Here is a 23,284-nt window from a genome sequence, read left to right as displayed (position 1 = left end):
AACACCCACTTTTGTTAAAACACCGATCAAATCTTAAAGTCTTTACGCTTTGCAATGAACTAGAGATTACAACAGTACATATTGTATTTGAAACAAATGCAAATGACCAAAAAAAATGGCAACAACATTGGTTTATTTATTACTTTTTAAATTGTGATGTCCAAATGCACATCACAACACAATAATTCACACCTAAAAGTTAAACGATTGAATCCGAAAGTCACACTCGGACCCGTTTGTGGACGTAGACGGCCTCGCCGTCCGTCCCGCACACTAAACACTGTCCGAGAACATCCAGACTGTTGACAGAGAGCGTATGGCTCGGGAGCATGTGTGTTGTCTCTAGTCTTCCTTTGCTGGAATCTCCATTGAGCCAAGCACTGATGAGGGACTGGTTTCCGGCCGCAGGAGCCGTGGCACTGCGTGACATCATGCTGCTGTTACGTCCTGACAGACAGAAAAAAGCACAATATAAAATCAACCTTAAAGATAAGGGGGAAAAAAGGCAGATTTTGGTGACAATGTGAACAAAGTAAACTGGTTGACAGCCTTTCCAGGAAATGTTAAACAAAAAATAATGGAAACCAATATAAAAAGGATACACTTTTACTCTCCTGTGAGTGTGTAATATTTACAGCGTACATTCAGGCACTTTTGATTTTGTGACCTCGTGATACATGCATCAGCTTAAATGTATTTACAAACATAACATCTTTTCACTTTGTATTTACAAACACGAAGAAAAATGATTTATTCATAAGAATAAACAGTTTATGCATACAATTAAAGAAATATATTGGCAAAAAGTTTTTCCAATAAGAGAGACTTCAGCACCACAGTGAAGCATGGTGGTGATATGGGGCATTATCGGTTGAAGTAAACATGCATAGCAGAACTTATTGAGTTCTTAGAGCTTTAAATGTTATAGTAATAGTTAATTATTTTATATTTTAAAGCAAATATAAAAGTTTTTTTTAATATACAAGTTGCTTCATATATGCAGAATGCCTCAGAAATTACCACCATTACATATTGGACCAGATTCCTCTTACCCTGTAGGAACAAGGGGGCATCAGAACCAGAAGACGTCTCCCAGTGGAGCAGAGAGCCGTCTTCTGAGCAGGTGAACAAGTGGTCTGGGTTTGTCGGGTGAAAATGCACCTCCCACACTGGAGAGAAAAGAAAAGGTCCTGTGGTTATTACCTGTTAACACTTAAGACGCTGTGAAAAATCTGCCTAAAATTCCTACATAAACATATTATGAGCACACAGACTTACTCTCAGCAGAGTGTGCCTCCATGAGCGAGAAGGGCATGTTGCCCTGACGCACATCCCAAATACACAGCATGCCGTCCTGGCCGCCGGTAGCCACTATATGCTGCTGGTTTGGGTGTCGGCCCACACAGTGCAAGGGAACCCTGTCTCCGGTGCTGCACAGACAACAGGAGTAACAGTCACTAAATACATAACAAATCCGTTTTCACCAACAGTGTACCATTTTCACGGTATGAAGAGAATAATCAAATACAAAATCTTTCTACAAAAAGCTCTATGCACATTCTTTTATTGTATAGAAGAAAAAAAGCAACAGGAAACATCTAATATAATTTCTTGGCATGTCTGTAGAAAATTCTGATCGTGTGTATGTCTGACATTGCAAGGATCTGAGCAGGTTCGTTGCCCTGCTGCCTGAAGTCCCAGAGTTTCAGCTGTCCAATGGAGTTCACCGTCAGCACCTCAGTCGTACGCAGGAATGTCACACCATGGATTGTGCTGCTGTCTGCATTTTCTGTGTACATATTTTAAAACAAGTTATGTTCCTCACTGTCTAATAGACATTACTAAATTGTAAAATTTTAATGCTGCGTGTTTTATTACTTCTGGGGGCAGAAACGCCTGAATTTTGCTGCAGCTTTTTTTTTATTTTGCGTTAAACAAAGGGTTTTCTTTAAAGTGGCCTTATGACAAATACTACTACGCTGATAATGCAATGTGTTGTAACTTTTGATGTTATACATTTATCCTCTATTATTTTGAGCCTGATGATGGAGAATGATACAGACAGTATCTACAGGAGTGTAATTGTGCATTCTAACATACACCTAGGCTACTATTAAACAAACAAAGATACAACCCCTTGACTAATAGTTTCAGAATATTTAAGCAGCAACAAGTCCACTAAAGTTAAAAAGACTGAATATACCAACCAATGACGCGCACAACGCCCCTCTGATCGGCTTTGTAGAGGACGACCCTCCCGTCCTCACCCACAGAAACCAGATCAGGACTGTTACACGCCACTCCAGTGCATGGAGCATTAGCACGCTCATAATGATGCACCCGATCCCACACGTGAGCCACAGATAAAGTCTAGATTTCAAAGGAAACAAGCAATTCTTTTACCTACAGCACACAGATATTAAGTAAAGAATAAAAGACTGCAAAAAAATTAAAGACAAATACAGTTTAAAAGGCAAAAATTTCCATACATGGTTTGCTGGATGGACTTTGTAGACAGTCACCGATCCGGTCGACGATGCTGTAACCAGTCTGTCTTGATCTAAGAACTGAAATGGAAATAAACCATTAAATAAATAAACCAATCTGGCAACCCTGGGTTTTATACTGATACATATTGATAGATTTGGTGACCAATTAAACCCCATAGTGTTTATATATTTAAATAAACAATCTAATCTAGTGATTTTTTTTATCAGACTGCCCTACTTTTATTGTCAAATAACAATGATATAACTTTTAGGTCTTTATAAACTCATTTTAACAAACAAATTCATTAAATATGTAAATTAATGCATGAAGTCACCTGGGGACCATTTGTGTTACTTAGTTAGTTAGTGAGTTAGTTTCCCCTGAAAATGTTGGACGCTTGTTGTTTACTTCCGGTTGTATTGTCCAATGAGATAGCGACCCTGTGTGAGCTCCAAACCCACCTGGAGGTCCAGCACATCACCGCTGTGTTCACATTCACACAGCAGCTGAGGATCACCCTCCAGTTCATCCTCCATGGGGCAGCCTGCATTCTCTCCCACACCCCACAGACAAAGCTTATTATTCTGAAACACAGAGAAGTCATTTTTAGCCACACGCTGTTTCAGAGGTGAAACCGGAAGTCGCGTCATCACCTGCTAGCTGAGTTAGCATGCTAAGTTACATCTATGTGTCTGAAAGCTTTTCACCTCATTGTCCCACGAGCCTGTAGCGAACACATCCGGCTGCTGTAACGAAGCTGCTGAGACGGGCCTCCATCTTGTTTTACTGATCTTCTGTGAGACGTATTTAGCGTTCATACAGTCCATTTCTACACAGCTCACTTTACCTGCTTTAACCGAGCTAATGCTAGGTGCTATTTTTCCCGCCCATATTTCCGACAAGCAACGCCCACATCCTGCGCTGCAATTGGCTACGAGTTTGTGGAGCTCGTACAACTAACCAATCAAAGGAGGAGAGTGTTGTACCGACAGCCAATCCTAGACAAATAGGCGTGGTTTTGCCCAAATTCACTTACCCTGTGCTCACTACGGTGGCTCGACGTAGACAAATATGTGTGGTTATGAAAACAACAGCTACAAAAAATAAATAAAAATACTGACCTTGCTATCATCTGAAATTATTCAAAAGATCTGATTGGAATCTGTCCACAAAAATACACTTAAAGCTCTATAAAAAATTGTAAATGAAATAATATACAAATGTTAAATAAAATTCTAGCAAATTAAATTAAATTACTCACTCACTCACTCACTCATTTTCTACCGCTTATCCGAATGTCAATAATTATATAATGAAAATAATAACAATTATTATAATTATAATAAAATAAAAATAATAAGGTAAAATCAAAATAAATTATGTTTTTACAGATTTAAACACTGGGTAAAACCACTGTTATGGTGATATGTTTAGTTTTGAAAGGAGTTTTCAGTGTCAGTGCTTTGTAACAGTCAGAAATAAAACAATTCCATTTAGTTTTCAGACTCAGTCAGTCATTCAACAGAGAAAGTGATGGGGGAACAATTCTAACATACAACTGTCATATCAGCCACTAACCTGTATTGTGAATGACTTACATATCATTCTGAATAAACATTACATTCTGATGTATCCAAGCTACACTATATCGCCAAAAGTATGTGTACACCTGACCAACACACCCTTATGTGTTAATTCCTTGTTCCAAATGGCCATAGAAAACTACACTACCCACAATGCCTCAGTGCGCCCCACCAATCCGTAACGTCATTACGTCATTGACGCTCCCTCTCCAGCATGGCTACCATGATTTCTGCAAAATGCATAATAAATCCCTGAATAGACGCGTTGGTGTGAAACACAACACAACCAGCATACTGAGAGCGCGAGAGATCTCCGAAGGCACCGGTAGCGCGCGAGCATGCCCTCTGACGTACCGGCTCCGTCTGTATGGGAAGTGGTGAGCGTGCTGGGCAGAGCGTTGTGCGCATGCGCGGCTCTCACTGCCGCTCTCTACCTGATCCGCAGAGTGTGTTTAATAATGGCCTGGAAATCAGGAGGAGCCAGCCAAGCGGAGCTCGTCAACAACCTCCGCAGTGAGTGTTTAAACCTCTACCAGTGACACTACTCTGCAGATTTAAGAGATTTAACGCATTAATAACTCCACAATGAGACGTCGGTTCGCTCTTTACAGTTGCGTTGACGACGTAACTAGCCATAGCAACGGCGCGCGCGAGCTGCGAGTAAAGAAAACAAGCTTGCTGTTCCAGTTAGCCACAGTATGCTAACCAGCTAGCTAGTGTTTATTTTATTTATTTATTTTTTATTGTTTAGACATTTAAACCTTCCTTTTTTTCTCTAAATGGAATAATTACCAGTACTTTAGAGTACACAAAAAATGTGCGTCACTAACTTTTCTATAGCAGCTTTTTCAGTGTAACGTTACCAGTCGTGTCATGTCATGCTAACAGACCTATATGTTTGTGTGTATATTATTATAAACATATATAATATAATATAATATAAACATGTATTATGCTTTATCGTAATCGTGTGGTTCATTAAAACGACGACCTATTTAAATAGGTTTAAAGTCAGAACAGTTTGTCAGTTTGTTTGCTTTAAAGTGTGATTATTTCAGTCGTTAGATACATGAGAAATTTCACCTGAACTCAAATAATCCACTAAATCCTGTGTTCAGCATTAACACCAAGATAGTAGAGTTATCATCATCACCGCTTTGTTCAGTCATATTGAGCTCTATTTATGTCCATTCTCCTGGTGTATCAGCTCTGTGGGCGTGGCTGTGGCACATGGAACGGTTTTGTGCCTCTGAAATCGGGGGGTGCAAACTTTTGCACTCAATTATATATATATATGTCCTGTTACTTCCTTCATCAAATGTGCTGTGAATTATTTGTTACTCTTTTTTGTGATGTCTAATCTAATGGTGATCAAAGCTTTTTTTGCTGATTCTGATTCTGAATCTGATTCTGATTCTAATTAGATGATCGTTAGATTAGACATCATTGCTTAGATTAGACGTCATTTGCTGGCTGACTTGCTTGCTTGTCAAACGTGTTCAGAAGTGGCTGTGAAGTGAAGTGGAGCTTTGACGCCAATTGTGTGTCCTGTCTTGTGCTTGTATTACGCTGTTATCACTAAACTGTCGTTGTCCCGACAAACACTAAAACAGACCTACTGTTTGTGTGTTCGTGAACACCGCAGTGGGACAGTTTTCATGTCTGACATTATATTGTAAAGTAGATCAATATAAAGGGGTTCAGCAGCTGTGTGTGGGATTGTGAAGTATATTGGAAATGCGAATGTATACTCTGACGCCAGCTTACAGCTTACTTACTAACAGAAACCACTTCTACATTTCCAGCATATGACTGTATTTAATTATCAGAAGTTTTCATTTGATCTAATGTGTATTATCAATGATTAGTTTCAGTGCTGAAACTGCAGCCATTTTGGTAATATTTTGATGAAAAGTGTACATAATGTATAGGTGCTGGTGTCCATTAAGTATGTGGTGTAGCTTTACATTTGTATATGACTTTCTTGCCTGGGATATAGTTCGCTGATCTTTTAAAACCCGATGTAATATGACTGTGGAATTCAGGTTGCATACACAAAAGTTGGAACATGCAACATAATTCATGTATACAAAACATTGTAGTCATGTGAAACTGGCTTTGTTTTCTTTGAACACAGTGTGAAAGCTGTGCAATCTTTGATATTGCTGTGTGTGTTAATCAGCATTTCCACATCCGTGTCCCTTTCATACAGAATGCAAAATTGGTAAAGGAGTTAAAATATTCTGGTAATTAAATTATTTGTTGCTACAGGACATGTTACAATATTTCTGTGTGCTATAGGTCCTTGGTCTGTGATTTGACACTCGTGTAGCGAGCGAGGTTGGCTTAAAATGAGCTGGCATGTTAGCGTCCTGGCTCTTGTCTCGGCTCTGCCACATACCTGCTAGAAATAGCCAGGGCCTGCACACATTTCAACATAATTAATCACTGCACTGAATGTCAATTGCATAACTTGGTAAATGTGTATGAAGATGTACAAATTACATGGATATTTATTGTGTCATCTGACTGCATATTCATGGCTCAAATCTCACTCAGCACACAGTCTTGTCGAAAAAGGGGAGAATGGTGTGTGTGTGTGTGTGTGTGTGTGTGTGTGTGTGTGTGTGTGTGTGTGTGTGTGTGTGTGTGTGTGTGAGTGACTGCTCAAATTGAACTTGTTTCCCTTTGTCTCTCTTCAGAGAATGGCATCATTAAGTCGGACCGCGTGTATGAAGTCATGCTTAGCACAGACCGAGCCCATTTCTCCAGATGTAACCCTTATATGGATTCTCCACAGTCTATAGGTAGGCATGAAGTTGGTTGGTTTAAAACATATTTTTTAATTTGTTAAATCACAAATTGTCAGTTCCTATTTTCTTGTACATGACCAAACGTTCGCTCAAACCTGCTCATCACACTCGTACATGTTTGCTGAATGTTCCACATTTCCTGTTATAATAACAGGCGCCAAGGTGCGAGTGCTCCAGTTCATCACAGCGGTGTTTAGTGAAACTGAAGGTCTTCCATTGTGATATGATTTCATGGAGCTCACTTTGTGCACGGGGGCATTGTCATGCTGGAACAGGTTTTTTCTTCATCTTAGAGAAAAGAAATTTTAATGCTATATTTTAATAAATATTCTAGACAATTGTGTGCTTCCAATTATTTGTGCTGGGGGAAAAAACACATGAGTGTGATGTAAGGTGTCCACGAACGTTTGGTCATATAGTGTATGCCAGAAGCTATATCGCCTTTTTTTTTTTTTTTAACTTCTCTTGCTAAACATCTTCAATTGGCAGAAAATCCTGATTTTCATTTTTAACTGTCTCACCACTCCTTAGGAATGAGCTGTTACTATAGAAACGCTAACATAATAGAACGAGAGCATGCATTTTATATACCCCGTTATTTGAATTACAGCCGGCGCTATAGTCCGAGCGGCTTGTTATAGAAAATCAACACCAATCAGATTTGTGAAATAAACAATGCTGGGTTACAAGTTGTTTTAGATGTTGATATTAGATTTTTACTGTAAATGAGATTGTGAGTTCAGCAGTATAGTGTGTGTGTGTGTGTGTCTGTGTGTGTGTGTGTGTGGTTCATGTTGTTTTCTTAAGCATGCTGCCTTTTAGCTCTTCTGTTATGGAGTAATCAATCTTTGTACTGCTTTTGAATTTCCACAGGATACCAGGCAACCATCAGTGCACCACATATGGTATGCATTTATTTATTTTATTTTATTTTTTTAGCTGTTTATAGATAGAAATCTCAATATCTCTCAAGGCTTCACATCATGAGCAACACCCTTACTCGTACAATCACTATAACTAACACTTGAGCCAGCTAGAACACTAAATATATTATTATATATTATAAAACATATATCACGTAATTAGAACATTTATGTATGACCCATGAAAAGTCTGTGTTTACAGCATAAACTGTGCATGTTTTTAGACTCCCTTCATTCCTCATGGTTCACATGCTTACTTTCTTGCACCCGTAGTGAGGCTTCATTCAAGATGCAGTTTAAGTTCGACTGCAGTTAGAGATCATTCAGATATGTTCCCTGCTAAAGAACAGTTGTTCCCCCTTCCTCCCCCAATAAAAAATTGTTTAGGGCAACAGCTGCTGGCAATTTTACCTCTGAATGCTGCCAGTGCATAACGAGTATCAGACTTTTTAACAAAGCTGATCATTTTACTGAAGATAGCATACAGTTGGACTACGGCCATGAAAACAGGTGCTGATATCTGTCTGTCTGCCTGTCTCTGTGTATGTGTGCGTGTGTGTGTGTGTAGCATGCATATGCACTAGAGTTGTTACATGATCAGTTACATGAAGGTGCCAAAGCTCTGGATGTGGGATCAGGCAGCGGCATCCTGTCCGTCTGCTTCGCCAGAATGGTGAGTCACAAATTCTTGCACTATCACTGTGTGACGTCCATATTTTTTTCCATTGCGCTTCTTTAATGGACTCTTTGGGGTGATTAGAACACTGTGTCACATGCTTTGATAATTTATCCTAAATTAAACAAGCAAGCATTAATTTGTTAATTCAACAATATCGGCAATGTATTCTTAAACAAAAAAAACTGTATCTCAGAAAAGTGTACTTGTGACACACAGGTTTGAGTTTAAGTGTTCATATTTTTTGAATTGCAGGTGGGGCCAAAGGGAAAAGTCATTGGGATTGACCACATAAAGGAACTGGTGGACGACTCCATCAACAACGTTAAGAAAGATGACCCAACACTGATCTCATCAGGACGCATCAAACTTCTCGGTAAGGTAAAGTCGCACAATTGCAGATTTATAAAAGTGTCCCGAATACTTTCCCTGAAGCTTTAACCCAAATGTGCACTGTGCAGCCAATATTTGTGACTCTGCGAGGATTTGTGCTCAGTCCGTGTTCTAGTTCATCTTAAAGGTGTTCAATTCAATTCAAGTTTATTTGTATAGCGCTTTTTACAATAGACATTGTCTCAAAGCAGCTTTACAGAACATTAACATAGAGCAGAAGGTAAACATAAGGAATGATAAAGGAAATAACGAATAATAAAAGAAAAAGAATTAACAGAATAAAAAATTCAAGATTATTCAGTGGGGTTTCAGGGCTCTGTGCAGGTGACAAGAGTTTTTTACACCAACCTTGACAACCCATGCTTTAGAAGATCCAATAAAATAAAAATTGTTTATATAAATAGTTTATATAGTTAGTTTTAATAGTTTTTTTGGCTTGCCCTAAACACGAAAACTGATTCAGTTCACAAAGACAACCTGCAGTTTACATTCTTCAGTTTTAACTCTTTTTGTGTTATTAAAAAACATTTCTAGTTATTATTGTGGCCATTATATTATTTTGGACATGTTTTACAATACGTTTAGTGTATACTTTATTTTTTTTTATAATTTATTTCCACACTAACAATCGTTGGCCTTTAATTGTTAGTGTGGTTATTGTGATTACCTGAGCTTTGTGTTCTTTACCTGCTAGATCACTTTAGCTCTTGTACAACCATCTTTAGTCTGTAGTCTTTCAGGTTTTATATTACAAATTGCTCGTGTGCATTGTAATGCTTTGGAAGTCACTCTGCATAACAACATCTGGCAAATGACAATGTTTATAGTAGTCCTGTGATTCGAACACTAATCCACCCTGGCACTCGGTGCTAGCACAGACATGTAACCACTAAGCTACCACTTCCTTATTTACCTTCTCATAAATTCGCCTACAAAAGGTTTCAATCGGGTTTGTTTCTGCACAGTTGCATCTGCTGAATGATTAATGAACGTCTCTTGAGTTACATTTTTAGCTCCAGGTTGTCAATCTGCTAAGAGCTTAAAGAGCAAAGGCACATGGTCTAAATTTTTCAGCAGTGCATGTCTGAATCCTGTTCTTTCCACACTCAGATAGCGTCACAGCAAGGTTGCCATCGCCATGGCAACCTGCCCATCTGTTCTAAGAAGAAATTAGCACTGAGGCTGATTAGGTGCTTTGGTCATCGAATTTGATTGTGCGTGTGTGTTTGTGTTTACAGTTGGAGATGGCAGGTTGGGCTATCCGGAGGAGGCTCCCTACGACGCGATACATGTAGGAGCTGCAGCTCCTTCTGTTCCACAGGCTGTAAGTTCGACTACGAATCTCATGTTTACCTTTAAATGTTTATACACACTGACACTATATACACTCTGTGGACACTGACACATGCCCAAGTAGTTTATGCGCATGCAATTATTAACACAGACAAAAATATAGTCACTCCCAAATGGTTTTTTGGGTATATAGTGCTATACAGTGGTATATCAGTACACCGATTTCTTGAAATACTGAAGAAAAACAATCAAAAACCTCTGCAAAGCTCTTGCACCTTTGTGTCCTCCAAACAAAGAAAAATGTACTTCTACACTTATACAGAGGTGACACCGGAAAACAATTCGAGTAAATTAGGCTGTACATGTAGTGCTGTCTTTTAGTTCCAATGGAATAAATCTTTTAAATGCAGCTTGCTATTTTATTTCTAGAGTATATAGAAATAAAAAACAATTTCAATTGAATGGTGAGTTTAGGATTTTCTTAGATAAAACAACATATTTTTCATAAATTCTTTCATAAAGTCTTCTGTAATATAAATTCTGTAATGTAAACATAGCTTTCTGCGATCTGGCCTCTGATATATTTGACGCACTGCCTAGACACACATTATACATCGCACAACTGTTATTTATGTTATTTAACAAGCATTCATGCTTATTGCCGTCATCGTTGTGCATTTTCCCCTGTAGTTACTGGACCAGCTGAAGCCTGGCGGACGTCTTATCCTGCCTGTCGGACCAGCTGGAGGGAACCAGATGCTGGAGCAGCATGACAAGTTGGAGGACGGCAGCACCAAAATGAAGCCCCTAATGGGGGTGATTTACGTGCCTTTAACAGACAAAGACAAGCAGTGGTCCAGGTGGAAGTGACTTCCTGTCCCTCTCTTCCCCCTCCCTCCTTTCCCCAGGGAACAGGTGAAATGGTGTGGTCTGGAGCAAGACAAAGGCTGCTTTTGCTGCAAGTCGCCTGTGTTTGTTTTTTTTTTTTTGTTTTTTTTTTTTTGTGCGCCTTCTCCATACCATTACTAGTGTCTGCACATTTTTTCTCCTTAACATCTGCCTCTTCTTTCACTCTAAATTATGTATTTAAAAAAGGAAAAACTAATTTTGGATATTTATTTTTAACATTTACTTATTTATTTATTTTTTACATTTAACTGCATAACCAGTTTTTTCATTGCATTTTGCGATGGCTTGACTTTAAGTTGAGACTCACTCTAGGCACACTACTTTACTGGATTACTTTATGCATTCACATCCTCGTTTGATCGGATGGACCAGCTGGATCACTGTAGTCCGATTCATGAACGCAAACAGAGTTTTTATTTTCGATTGAGCTGTCGTTAAATCTGCGGATTGTTAGCCTGCATGTCTATGAAGCTTAAAGCTTAAGGTTTTGTAAATATCCTGTTACAAGCCCTTTTGTCAGTGTTAATTTTGGACTGGCAGCTAATTTGGAATGGTGAACAGTGTATGTGTGGGTATGCTAAATAAATGGGAGGATCTCAGTGCAAGCATGCTTTGTATTGGCAATGCGCATCTACTGGGATACGCAATTTGAAATTTGAATGCTACTGTGAGTGTGCATGAGAGAGAGATTTTACCATAGTAACTCTTTTCTGTTTGTTTTTCATAGGGATGAACTCTAAAACAACAGTCTGGCAATATTCACCATCACACACACACACACACACACACACACACACAGCATCCATCTGGATTTAACAACTAACCACAAGATGGTAAACAGATGACGAAGAAAAGCCACACTCTCTGCACTCTCGCTCTCGGGACAGTCTGACTGCTGTGTGGACATAGAGCCTTCAGGATGGAAGAAATGAAACGGACTGCTTAAAAAAAAAAAAAAAACTCAATGAGGGGCTTTGTCTTGACATTTTCATGCCTGCAATTTGCTTTGGATTTGTGAATTTTTTTTATTTTTTTGTTGATTTGCAGGTGCACCTTCTTTTGTGAGAACTACAGTATTGCAGCTGTTTTTTTTTGTTTGTTTGTTTGTTTTTTTTTGCGATTGTTTACATGCATTTCAGGTTGTTTGGAGCTGGTGCTGTTTCTCATTTGGACTATAGGAATGGGAGTGATATTAAAGGATAAGTCCACACTGTTCTCTGCTCATGTTAAAGGGGTGCTGCTAAACCATGCTGAATGCATCATTATTAATATCATTAATATATATATATATATTTTTTTTTTTTTTTGTCTTAAGACATCTTAAGTTAAAATTTTGGAATTTTAGCTGGGATTTTTTTTTTTCAAATCCAAGGCTGCGACTGAGATGAGATTGAAGACTTTTCAGGACCCCGTTTCAAGATTAAAACGCTTTCCTTTTTTGCTAATTAGCTACAGAAAAATCAGACAATTATTTAAATTAAAAAAAAAACACTAATATAATAAATGAAAATATAAAGATTGACCAGTCACATTATTATGCTTCCATATGCAATATAAAAGCGGTACACTGAAAAGTAGTCCACTTTCTTTGTGCATTTTGAGATGACTTACTTAGGAACAGTTGTACAGTTCCTGAGCCTCCATTCAGATTCCACAGCTGCAGTACAGTTTAGCGTAGATTTGCTCAGGCTGGTGTGCTACCAATTAACACTTTGCTGATTAACAAGAGCTTGTTGCTAACGCCACTCTAGAGCGATTGCTTACATTTGCGCTGTCTAACATTCTCCAAAGGTTCACGCAAAATGCAGCAAGCACACACGTGAACTATCGCTCTCTTTCTCTCTCTGTTTCTCTGTCTCACTCACACACAGCACTGAGCTTGTGTCCCTTTCACTGTGGACATGCTGGCTGTCACCATGCTGATTGTGACACACATGTGGCTTTGTACAAATAAAAACCCAACACAGTGCAAATCATTTTGTCTCCCACTTTTTTAATGGGTTTTCTAGCCAGGTGACTTCAGTACAGGCTTGGTCCATTGGTTTGTTTATTTAAGCCTAGAATTTTTTAATTCCTTAACTTTTATTCCACACAAAATGGAAAATTTTATTTATTTTGGGGAATTTCCACAACCACATTGAGTATTCAAAGTATAGCAGCAGATTTACACTATAGAGGCACTAAGTCAGAGAAAAACAGGGTGAAGAATTACATTTGATTGATTTACCGATCAAAGGTTTGTGATTTGTATTGTGGAGACCGATAACCTGCGTTACCTACTCACATACTTCATTTGCTTCATGTAAAGAAAGCAGGAAAAACACTTTGGCGAATTTTCTGTGTAGTTTCCAACAAGCTAGTTAAATTATCCAGCCTTACTGTTTCTCCATTTAGCTGCTCGTGTTTAATTTGTACACAGTATTTCCACATTAGAATGCTATAAAAGCCCTGAAGGCTGATTAGATTTAATAGAGTGAATTTCATCTCATTTTTTTATTTATTGACAGACTGAAAAAACAGCCATTTTGTCCAACCAAGATTCAGTCAGGTTTCTGTAGTCAGATTCCCTTTTCTTGTCATTTGCTTGAGAAAATTCTAAAAAATCAAAAAAATTCTGCTCCTCTTTCTCACATTTTTACCTCAGAAACTTCTAGAAATTAAACGTTTTATAGAGGTAAAACATTTTACCTCAGAATCTTCTAGAAACTAGACGTTTTCTAGAGGTAAAAACTTTTTACCTCAGAATCTTCTAGAAATTAGACGTTTTGGTAAAACGTTTTACCTCAGAATTTTCTAGAAACTAAACGAAAACTAGTATTTAAATCATTATCCTGTCCTGCTCTGATGTGTGTTATGAGCCGAGGAGTCAAAATCTCACACACACACAGCTGGAAGAAATGATCAAGTCATCTTGATGTCATTACTGCGTCAATAAGATTAAGCTGTGATTCCATTTTAATGTACACAAATGAATAATTCCCTTATATGTTTTGATGTAGGAACCAGTATGAGCCAGTTTTAAAGAGAAGTAACCTCATCTAACCCAACTACTTTGTCAAATAATGATGTACAGGAATTAAATTTAAATTAAAGGGAGTAAATTTTCCACTCAATGCATAATGAACTATTTTTTTATTCAGCTTCTGGAGTCAGCATTAATCTCTTAATTTTTATTATTTGATATACTTCCATTGCATACAGTATATTCACTTTGAAATTACAAGTCTTTTGGGCTGCATAAAGAAAGCTGTTTAAAAAAACTTTAAAAAAAAGTAGAGCTTGTGAAGGTTCATTATTAAACATCACTCCAATGGAAAAAGAACCACAAAGAACCACAGAAACGGCTAATCGTGTGCAATAGACATACACTAAATAACAAAAACAATGGTCTCTAAATAACTATTTCCCGCGTGCTGTAGATCCATGACAGTTTACTTAGCATTATAAATGTACAGATAAAACAGCATTTCACTATAGGAGATAGATTCTAAAATAATAACAGTAAAACCCAAAACACAAAATGACGTAAGAAAAATAAATGACAAAATGTTTTCAATAAATAGCCTGGTTAATAGTTAATAATTACATTTATTCATTCTTAATTCAAAACCTTTCGATTTTAAGGATGAAAATAAATTTCAGCTTCTGATATTTTTTTGTCGTAAAATGGCAAAAAGAATTGACACTTTTTACACTTTTGGAAAGAGAAATTTGACCAAAAAAAAAGTATTTTAAAACAAACAATCCAAAAAAATATAAATAAAAGGTTAGATTAAAAGTGGCACTGACAAATAAACCTTCTGTAAAATGTTTTATTTTATATATTTTTATTTATTTATGGGTTTTATTATCTTATTAAAAGGAATCATTTTTCAGTAATAATATGGTAAAGTTCATTTACCTTGTATTTTTTGTTTGTTACCATTATTATTATTATTAGTAGTAGGAGGAGGAGGCGGAGGAGGAGGAGTACTACTACTACTACTACTACTACTACTACTACTAATAATAATAATAATAATAATAATAATAATAATAATAATAATAATAATAATTTATTGGTTGTTGAATTTAGTCAAGAATTTTCATTTTGATACACAATTAATTAAGATCATTATTTTAATTTGAAACACAGGACTCTATTGCTCTACTTCTCTACAGTAGGAATGGCTTTTGGCCACTTGAACGGTTTCTGCTGATCTGCAGTTTTCTCACACAACACTTTTCTAGAGGTTATACAAACTGGCAAAAAAAAACATCCAGTGAGCATCAATTCTATTGGAAGATGGAAAAAGCTTGTCGATCAGAAGGGTGCGAGAAGAACGGCCAGTGACTGGCTCTGCCTGAAGGCTACGTTCACTCAAATAACCGCTCTTTATAGCCGTAGTGAAAAGAAAAGCATCTCAGAACACACAACATGGAGGCAGATGGATTACAATAGCAGAAGACCACACTCCTGCTTGAGAAGAGCCGGGAATCTGAGGCTACAGTGAAACCAGAACATTTCTGGAAAACATTGGCTGGTCTTCAGCTGTGCCGTTTCAGACTCTTGTTCTTGACAGCTGCAGGAGTTTCTACTATTTTTTTTTATTATTACTGAATTAAATAACATCCTTGTGATTTTTTTTTCCTTATGAAGACATTCCTGATAGAACTCATTATTTTGACATACAAACACACACACCTCATCAAGCGAAGGTAAGACACTGAATATCAAAACAAGCGGAACTGCTTCCTAATCAGAAGTTTTAGATGATGTATTCAGATTCAATGTAGCAGCTGATATTCTACATTATTTTATATCTTTTTAAATTATATCCATGGTTCTCCTTTCCAAAGATGCATTCGTGTGTGTGTGTGTGTGTGTGTGTGTGTGTGTGTGTGTGTGTGTGTGTGTGTGTGTGTGTGTGTGTGTGTGTGTGTGGATGATCTACACATGTGTATGCTGCACTACAGGTACATGCCGTTGATGAGGTAATCGGACTCCTCTGTGGTTAGCGGCAAAGCTTTCTTCCTCCTGTGACGTCGAACACGCAGCCTGCAGCCCACCATGAGCAGGAGCAGAGCGCTAACGATCACCCCGGCAACCAAAGCCAGGATCACACCTACACACACATCATAAATATCTAATTAGAAGTAATACTAATAAGGTCATTGCATAATAGTATCTGGTATTATAACAGTGTCTGATACAGTAGAACTTTGTGACACTCATATGGAGCAACATTTCAGCTAATTAACCAAAAGACTACACGGAGAACTAAAATATATTACATATAGTATATTTATAGCCAGCTGGTTAATGCCAATCCTGACACACACACACACACACACACACACACACACACACACACACACACTAACCTGACTCTGGCGGTGAGTGTCCACTCAGTTCTGAATGAGCTTTAGTTACTGGCTGAGCATTCTGGGATAATGATGCAGGAGTCTTGGATTTGGCTTCGGCACTTTCAGACCTGGCAGCTACACACACACACACACATACACACACCCTCATTAATAACATTCAAACCATTGCGCTGTTGAAATCTCTATTCTGATTGGTCAGATGGCTTTAACTGGTTTTCTGTAACATCACCTGTGTCTATACATGTTAATGAACGCATAATTATGATACGGTGAAGATTTCTATACAGCTATATTTCCAATTAAGCAAGGAGTCTTTACTGTTGGCGCTTTGTAACAAAGATAAACTCATTAAGTGATTTTTCTGTCATAACTTAAGGCATGTAACAAACGTTAAACAGTGTCCAAGTTCAATTTCAGTGAATATCATTCCATCTATAAAATATAAAACACTATATGTTTGTAATGCAGGTTGGTATACGAGTGCCGAAGTGAAGTACCTGTGTTTGTGTGTGTGGTGGGAAGAGGTGCTGCAGTGGCCTGCCGATCACCTGGAACTAAAACACATTTAACATGTTTATCAGTTCACATCAATGATATTCAGTTCAATTCAATTTCATTTCAATAGTCCTCTTAACAATGAACATTTTCACAAAGGAGCTTTCTTTACAGAAATACAGATATCCATCCATTGTCTTTTCCTGGAGAGTGGAGTCACACACACACACAGAGACACACACATACACACACTGCAGGCATGTTAGAGATACCATATCAGTCTACAACACATGCCTTTGGATGAGGGGAGGAGACACACAGGGAAAATTTTTCACGCTTCACCAACACATAAATGGCGTAGTCAGAAATCAAACCTTCAACATACTAACCACTAAGCCACTATGCCACCCAAACGCCCATATATAGTTTTTTTTTTTATTTGAATGTATCATAAAGGGATCCAGGAGCAATGACAGCAAAAAATAAATAAGGTATATTTGCTCACCGGGTTTATGGATGCACTCGTTTGCACAGTCAGCCTGCTGCAAAAAGTTGTTGTGATTCCCTTTGCAGCCGCTGTACAAGAAGTGTTTACACTCTCCAGCTGTGGGGTCATAATACCAGCGTGGGAAAACCCCTTTACATGGACCGACCACAGGGGGCATCGTGCAGGGATCTAGAGAGAAAGAGAGAGAGAGATGGAGAGAGAGATGAGGTAGCTTTCTGCTTCCCATACAGCCATAGATTTCTTGAAAAATTGTATGTTGTATACAGTATTTATAGAGAAATAATATGTGTGTTTGAAGATTGGAGATGGAAAAATGAGCTGGAGGAAGGAGAACATTAGTAGTAGACTTTAACTAGTTGGCCTTTGCTATGAGTAGCAGCTCTGAGATTTGCAAAGGATCAGGTAACATGACACAGAGGAGCTTTGTTTCCAGAAAGTATGGGAACGATAGAACAAAAAGAAAAAGCGATGGGAACTCTTCTGAGAAAACCTCTATTTGATTAAAGCTGTGTGCGTGTGTGTGTGTGTGTGTGTGTGTGCGTGTGTGTGTGTCTGTGTGTGTCTTTGAGTGTTTTAAAACTTTACATTATAACCTTAACTAGTTCTAGGTAATGTTGTGGTTTAGTGTCATTATCTTTACTAGCTGTAGGTCTGCTTTGAGGTCAGCATTGTCACCTTGATCAACTGTAGGTTGTTTTTGCTGTTTGGGCTCTGTGGGGGTTTCAGGATTGTCTGGTGTTGAAGGAATCATAGCTCGGCCCTCTGCTTCTCTGGCTCCTCCGTTCTGAGCCGGATCGCTGGCTGTGTGAGTCACCGTCTTGCGGCCTCCGTCGACTATACACGAAGACATAAATATACTACAAAGATCTGACACTGGAAACTTCCATTAAGCTATCAAATCATTCATAAAAGACTACTGAAAGTGCTTTAAGATTAATAATGAAATAATAAAGCAGGAGATTAAGAAGATAAACTCACAGTTGCGGCAAAAGTCTTCATCCGACCGATCAGGACAGTGCTGTTTGCCATCACAGGCATAGCTAATGTCGATACAGCAGCCGTCATCACACATGAACTGGTAATGTGAGCAATGATGAGTACATACTGCAAGAACACAGGGGTTAGGATTTGAACATACACACAAATCATAGTGATTCATACAGTAACAAACTCAAAGAACATGGTTTTTAACCTTCTGCGTGGTGTTTGGGTGCCAGCACAGTGACGGAGACATTATCTGAACTCCTCTGCCCTATGGTATCTGTGACAGTCATCTGGAAAGTGTAGACGCCTTCTCTGAGCCCACTCAGCTTCAGCAGACCCGGGTGGGTAACCTGTATAAACACCAACAAAGCTTGAATATGTAGTTTAGCATATGAGAGGTAAAAATAGAGGTATAATGAGGTATAACCACATCACAGTACACACGTCAGCCATTTAACCATTTTTTGTGTGGGTGAGTAGTCAAGGAGGAGAAGCAATGTCACTGCTGACTCACTGTGCCTTCATTTAGCACCTGGTAATATCTACATTTCACCAAAGATTACATCGAATGCATTTGTTTTCTCCTGGGATTATACCATTAACATTAACATGCCAACATTATTCTTATCCTGGTTTAGCTTTATCAAGCCACTTGTTTGTGTAGTGCCTCTTGGCTGCAGGTCTCTAGGTCACAGCTTAGAATTCTGGAGGCAAAATCCCAGTGACTTTGACCCAGACAGGATGGTGTGAGTGTTTGAGAAACTGCTGATCTCCTGGGATTCTATGCAGTCTTATATGAAATCAAACTTCTAGTGAGCACCAGTTCTGCAGGTACAGTATAAGCCAGACTTTATATATGAGTGGACAACATGGCAACGCTGTCAAAGATCCTGTGCCTCAGTTTCCTGGTTTTGGCTGACAGGAGTAAAAACTGATGTGGTCTGATACTGTTGCAGCCCATTAAGTTCAAGGTTCGATGTTTTATGGTAACTGAGATACTTTTCTCTTCATGTTTGTATTTGAGATTGATCCAATTTGTACCTTCATGCTAACTGATGGATCTCCTTTAACGAGAGCCCACTCGTAACGTACAACCCCGTGGTCATCCATGCTGTCCCTTCCATCCAGTATGGCCCAGTCTGTAGGCAGCTGGATCACCACGTCCATTCCAGCATCGCTGCGTGGGGGTTCGTCCAGCTCTGGAAAAAAAAATACCAGTAGTATACATCCGTTTCTTAGCTTAGCTACACCAGTAAACATAATTAAACTGGCAACACACCCAGTATGAACAAATACAACGGTATATTCTGACCTTCACCAATCGAGATGGTTAAAAAAATGTATACTTTTCCCAATATCCTAACTTTAAATATAGGACAAAATACCTAATAATACTGGTATCTAGTTACATAGCAACATAACTATAAACACTAATAATCTGGCATGTTGACAAAGAAGGTAATTTAATAGCAGACCTAATAAAATTACTTCACTCTTCAGATTATTTCATACTAGTGGAACACGACAGAATTAAGGCTCAAAGACGTAAATGATTAATTGTGTTTCCCGACCAAACAAACTGTCAAGCTGTTCCAGAAGATGAAGAATCCAGACCTGCTTTGTGATGAAGTAAAAATGTACACCTGTTATGTACTTGGGGAAACATAGGTTCAATCCTTTGAGAGATTTGCCAATGTATTGGTCAACACTTGGAACGGATCAATAAAATAAACACAGAGACATATTAGGCAACAGAAGCTGTTTAGAAGCAGGAATATACAGTATATGTATACTGTATGCAGGTGTTTATTGTTTAATGTCAGTCAAAATGCTGAAATAAGATGCTGCAGGTGATGCTGTGAACATGCAATACATCTGCTCCAGGCCTATTGTGTGAATGTTTTCTCATTTAGCTGAAGAGAGAATTTAATTTGAACAAAAAGGCATGCTTTCTCTTTTGGCTTCATTAGAAACTGAACACTAAAAACACAATTAACCAGTTGCTAAATGCAAGGGTGTACATTTGCCTCTTCACTGACTTCAGTACCTGACCCAACTAATTCTCTTGTAGATGAACGAGTAGAAATCCCTACTGTCATGCTTCAAAATCTATCAGAAATGGTTCCCAGAAGTTTTAGCGAGAGACGGACACCAAGCAAGCATCCAACAAGCATCTGGGAGTGATGTTCAGCCATCCGATAAATTTTGGCTATAAAGGGTGTCAACTTGTATTGAGCAAAATTTCTTCCTGAAGAAATCTAATCAGCTAATTGAAGCAGTCCAGCAAAAAAGAAATGGATGTGGGTTGAAAAAAAGTGAATGAGAGGTTGAATACAAGAAGAATGGCATGACTGCTGAACCCTGCATCTGAAACAGTCTTCAAATCCTGTGAGTTTTAAATTGTGTCCCTGTTATACACCAAGATCTATCAATTAAATTAGAGCCATGACAAAAACAAGCCGGGGTTACTCTGTGTTTGTGTGTGTGTGTGTGTGTGTGTGTGTGTGTGTGTGTGTGTGTGTGTGTGTTTACTTTTGTTACCACAGTGATAATCTACCATGACCTTCAGGAGCACCTGGATATAAAAGTGGCATCTGATCTTAACTATATGCACACAGACTGGTGGATCTCAGTGTACCTCGCATCGACGAGTCACCATCTTCATCTTCCTCCACAGGCCTCCGGTGACGCTCTCTGGGCGCGCTGGCGTTGCGCGCTACACGGCTGAACGTACTGAAGCCCCGCTGAAACGAGAAGGCGCAGACGTTTACGCCGCCGTACGTGCAGTTGAACAAGTAGCAGCGCAAACCGGCGCCGCTGTCCGGCTGCTGCGGCTGCTCTTGGACGATGGACGTGGTACAGCGCGGTTCGGCACAGCAGGCACGCACACAGTCACGGCGGCTGTAAACGCGGCCCGGTGCCGACAGGAAGGTGGCGCCGCGCTCGATGGAGGCCATGGCGCGGATGATGCGCTCCTCCGCCGCGTCAAAGTCACTCACACACTCATCACTGGTGTCCTCAGCGCCCTGATACGAGTCATCCTGCTGCAGCTGCTTACGGAACTCCTCCAGCAGCTCCTCCACACCGGACAGCTTGGTCTTAAGGTCGGAAATTTGAGACGAGCGAGTTACTACTGCGCTGACGAGGAAGAAAAACAAAAAGCCCAGCTGGTGATGGAGGAGAGCGCAGAGCATCATATTCGTGATAAATAGTCTATTCAAATCCCTTTTGTTTACTTCCCGAGCGAGAAAATAATCACTGTCGTAATCCTTATCAAGTCACAGATCAGCATGATTAGAATAAATAAATGTACATGTCCGTCTTCATCCAGCTCGCAGGTGCGTCGCTTTTGTCCTCGACAAGATGCCAGTGATGAAAGAATCACGAGTCGGTTCTTTGTGAATCCATTTAGGCGAGTCGATTCAATCCAGGACGAATCGAACGGGCCTTTGTCTATTTATTCTAAAGACATTACAAACCACTCGGTCTTCATATTCCATTAAATGATAATTGTATTTTTGCCATATATATATATATATATATATATATATATATATATATATATATATATATATATATATATATATATATAATAATACATTTTACAAATTTATTGATTCACTTCTTAGCAAATTTACAGTGGCTTTAAAATCAAAATAATATTAAAATCAGAAATAAAATGTATGTTCTGTTCTGCTTATGGGGAAACTTGAAACCTAGTGAAACCCATTCCCTGGGGTGATTTCTGGCAGATTTTTATCCTCTGCCTATAACACAATAACATGAAATGAAAATAAAACTGGTTAAATATTGTTAATAAGCTGTATCCCATCACGGCAAGATGGCAAAATATGGACTAATTATGTGTTTACATTCTTTTGTTAGATCTATTATTAGAGAGCAACCCTGTGTCAGATAAGCAGTAGATGGATGGATGGATGTAGGCTAGAGACCAGCAGTCAAGCAGAAGGATGAATATAGGCTTATCTAACTTGCAAACAAAGCAGAGCAAATATTTGGAGAACATGCTGGATCTCTTAAACAGGGAATAACAAAGGAATAGAGTCATAAATTCATTATTATGTAACTCCTACTACAACAAAAAAAGGCACTAGACAGAAACTTCAACTCCAACCTGTTTGCTTTGGTCTAATTTAAATAATTTTATTATTTATAATTTATTATTTATAATAATTTAAATAATAAAGTCAGTCGTAGTAAGAGTACATGTGTGTGAATGAAAGGGAGGGAAGTGGAACAGTAAGGTTACAGGGTGAAGAGGTGAAGAAGGTACAGGAGTTTAAGTACTTGGGGTCAACAGTCCAGAGTAATGGAGAGAGTGGGAAAGAAGTAAAGAAGCGAGTGCAGGCAGGTTGGAATGGGTGGAGAAAGGTGTCAGGAGTTCTGTGTGATAGGAAAATATCAGCGAGAATCAAGGGGAAGGTGTACAGAACAGTGGTGAGACCGGCCATGCTGTATGGTTTAGAGACAGTGTCACTGAAGAAGAGACAGGAGTCAGAGCTAGAGGTAGCTGAACTGAAGATTTTGTGGTTCTCTTTGGGAGTGACGAGATTGGACAGGATTAGGAACGAGTACATCAGAGGGACAGCTCACGTTGGACGTTTGGCAGACAAAGTTAGCGAGGCCAGATTAAGATGGTTTGGACATGTTCAGAGGAGGGAGAGGGAGTCTATTGGTAGGAGAATGTTGGACATGGAGCTGCCAGGCAGGAGGCAAAGAGGAAGGCCAAAGAGGAGGTAAATGGATGTAATAAATGAGGACCTCATGCACAGTAAGGACTGTTAATTGAACTGTTAACTGATTAGATGATTCGGTATGCAAGGGTATAA

General features: G+C 38.8%; 3 protein-coding genes across 8 annotated transcripts; 1 reads left to right on the top strand and 2 right to left on the bottom strand.

The window, feature by feature from the left end:
- Positions 1-116: 116 nt before the first annotated feature.
- On the bottom strand, positions 117-5,338 carry nup43 (nucleoporin 43). Of its 2 annotated transcripts, none has more exons than XM_027152459.2 (8): positions 5,157-5,338; positions 2,952-3,074; positions 2,490-2,567; positions 2,208-2,370; positions 1,654-1,789; positions 1,279-1,430; positions 1,053-1,169; positions 117-447 (listed from the first exon to the last, which is right to left on the bottom strand). In XM_027152459.2, exons 2-8 carry the CDS (start codon positions 3,024-3,026, stop codon positions 221-223), a joined length of 948 nt encoding a protein of 315 aa, XP_027008260.1. In that variant the 5' UTR covers positions 3,027-3,074; positions 5,157-5,338; the 3' UTR covers positions 117-220. The 2 variants fall into 2 exon arrangements, with proteins under 2 accessions (XP_027008260.1, XP_027008250.1); XM_027152449.2 differs by lacking the exon at positions 5,157-5,338 and adding an exon at positions 3,198-3,624.
- On the top strand, positions 4,264-16,417 carry pcmt (protein-L-isoaspartate (D-aspartate) O-methyltransferase). 5 transcript variants are annotated; one of them, XR_007143775.1, is made up of 9 exons: positions 4,264-4,586; positions 6,776-6,880; positions 7,760-7,791; positions 8,378-8,482; positions 8,741-8,861; positions 10,117-10,202; positions 10,862-11,031; positions 11,808-11,877; positions 16,395-16,417. XR_007143775.1 is itself a non-coding variant. In XM_027152471.2 (8 exons), the coding sequence occupies exons 1-8, from the start codon at positions 4,412-4,414 to the stop codon at positions 11,818-11,820; spliced, it is 807 nt and encodes a 268-aa protein (XP_027008272.1). In that variant the 5' UTR covers positions 4,264-4,411; the 3' UTR covers positions 11,821-13,056. The 5 variants fall into 5 exon arrangements, 2 of the variants coding, with proteins under 2 accessions (XP_027008272.1, XP_027008289.1); XR_007143776.1 differs by having other exon boundaries at positions 10,862-11,086; positions 16,395-16,412; XR_003441400.2 differs by lacking the exon at positions 16,395-16,417 and having other exon boundaries at positions 10,862-11,129; positions 11,808-13,056.
- lrp11 (low density lipoprotein receptor-related protein 11) lies at positions 15,928-21,825 on the bottom strand. Its single transcript, XM_027152437.2, has 9 exons — positions 21,073-21,825; positions 19,476-19,633; positions 18,643-18,784; positions 18,429-18,554; positions 18,126-18,284; positions 17,448-17,618; positions 16,945-17,001; positions 16,445-16,561; positions 15,928-16,185 (listed from the first exon to the last, which is right to left on the bottom strand). Exons 1-9 carry the CDS (start codon positions 21,629-21,631, stop codon positions 16,031-16,033), a joined length of 1,644 nt encoding a protein of 547 aa, XP_027008238.1. The 5' UTR covers positions 21,632-21,825; the 3' UTR covers positions 15,928-16,030.
- Positions 21,826-23,284: the final 1,459 nt, after the last annotated feature.

This window comes from Tachysurus fulvidraco, chromosome 9, assembly GCF_022655615.1.
Source record: "Tachysurus fulvidraco isolate hzauxx_2018 chromosome 9, HZAU_PFXX_2.0, whole genome shotgun sequence".
Lineage (NCBI taxonomy): Eukaryota > Metazoa > Chordata > Actinopteri > Siluriformes > Bagridae > Tachysurus > Tachysurus fulvidraco.
Note: the sequence above shows the minus strand (reverse complement) of the source record. Positions and strands in the feature narration are given on the sequence as shown.

Coding starts and splice junctions, on each gene's coding strand:
- nup43 (XM_027152449.2), bottom strand. CDS start 3,317: ATGGACTGTATGAACGCTAAATACGTCTCACAGAAGATCAGTAAAACA. Junction 3,075..3,197: donor CAGGCTCGTGGGACAATGAG/GTGAAAAGCTTT, acceptor TCTGTGTTTCAG/AATAATAAGCTTTGTCTGTG. Junction 448..1,052: donor TGCCCCCTTGTTCCTACAGG/GTAAGAGGAATC, acceptor TCTGTCTGTCAG/GACGTAACAGCAGCATGATG.
- pcmt (XM_027152471.2), top strand. CDS start 4,412: ATGCCCTCTGACGTACCGGCTCCGTCTGTATGGGAAGTGGTGAGCGTG. Junction 4,587..6,775: donor GCTCGTCAACAACCTCCGCA/GTGAGTGTTTAA, acceptor GTCTCTCTTCAG/AGAATGGCATCATTAAGTCG. Junction 6,881..7,759: donor GGATTCTCCACAGTCTATAG/GTAGGCATGAAG, acceptor GAATTTCCACAG/GATACCAGGCAACCATCAGT.
- lrp11 (XM_027152437.2), bottom strand. CDS start 21,631: ATGATGCTCTGCGCTCTCCTCCATCACCAGCTGGGCTTTTTGTTTTTC. Junction 18,555..18,642: donor ACCCAAACACCACGCAGAAG/GTTAAAAACCAT, acceptor GTGTTCTTGCAG/TATGTACTCATCATTGCTCA. Junction 16,562..16,944: donor CACCACACACACAAACACAG/GTACTTCACTTC, acceptor GTGTGTGTGTAG/CTGCCAGGTCTGAAAGTGCC.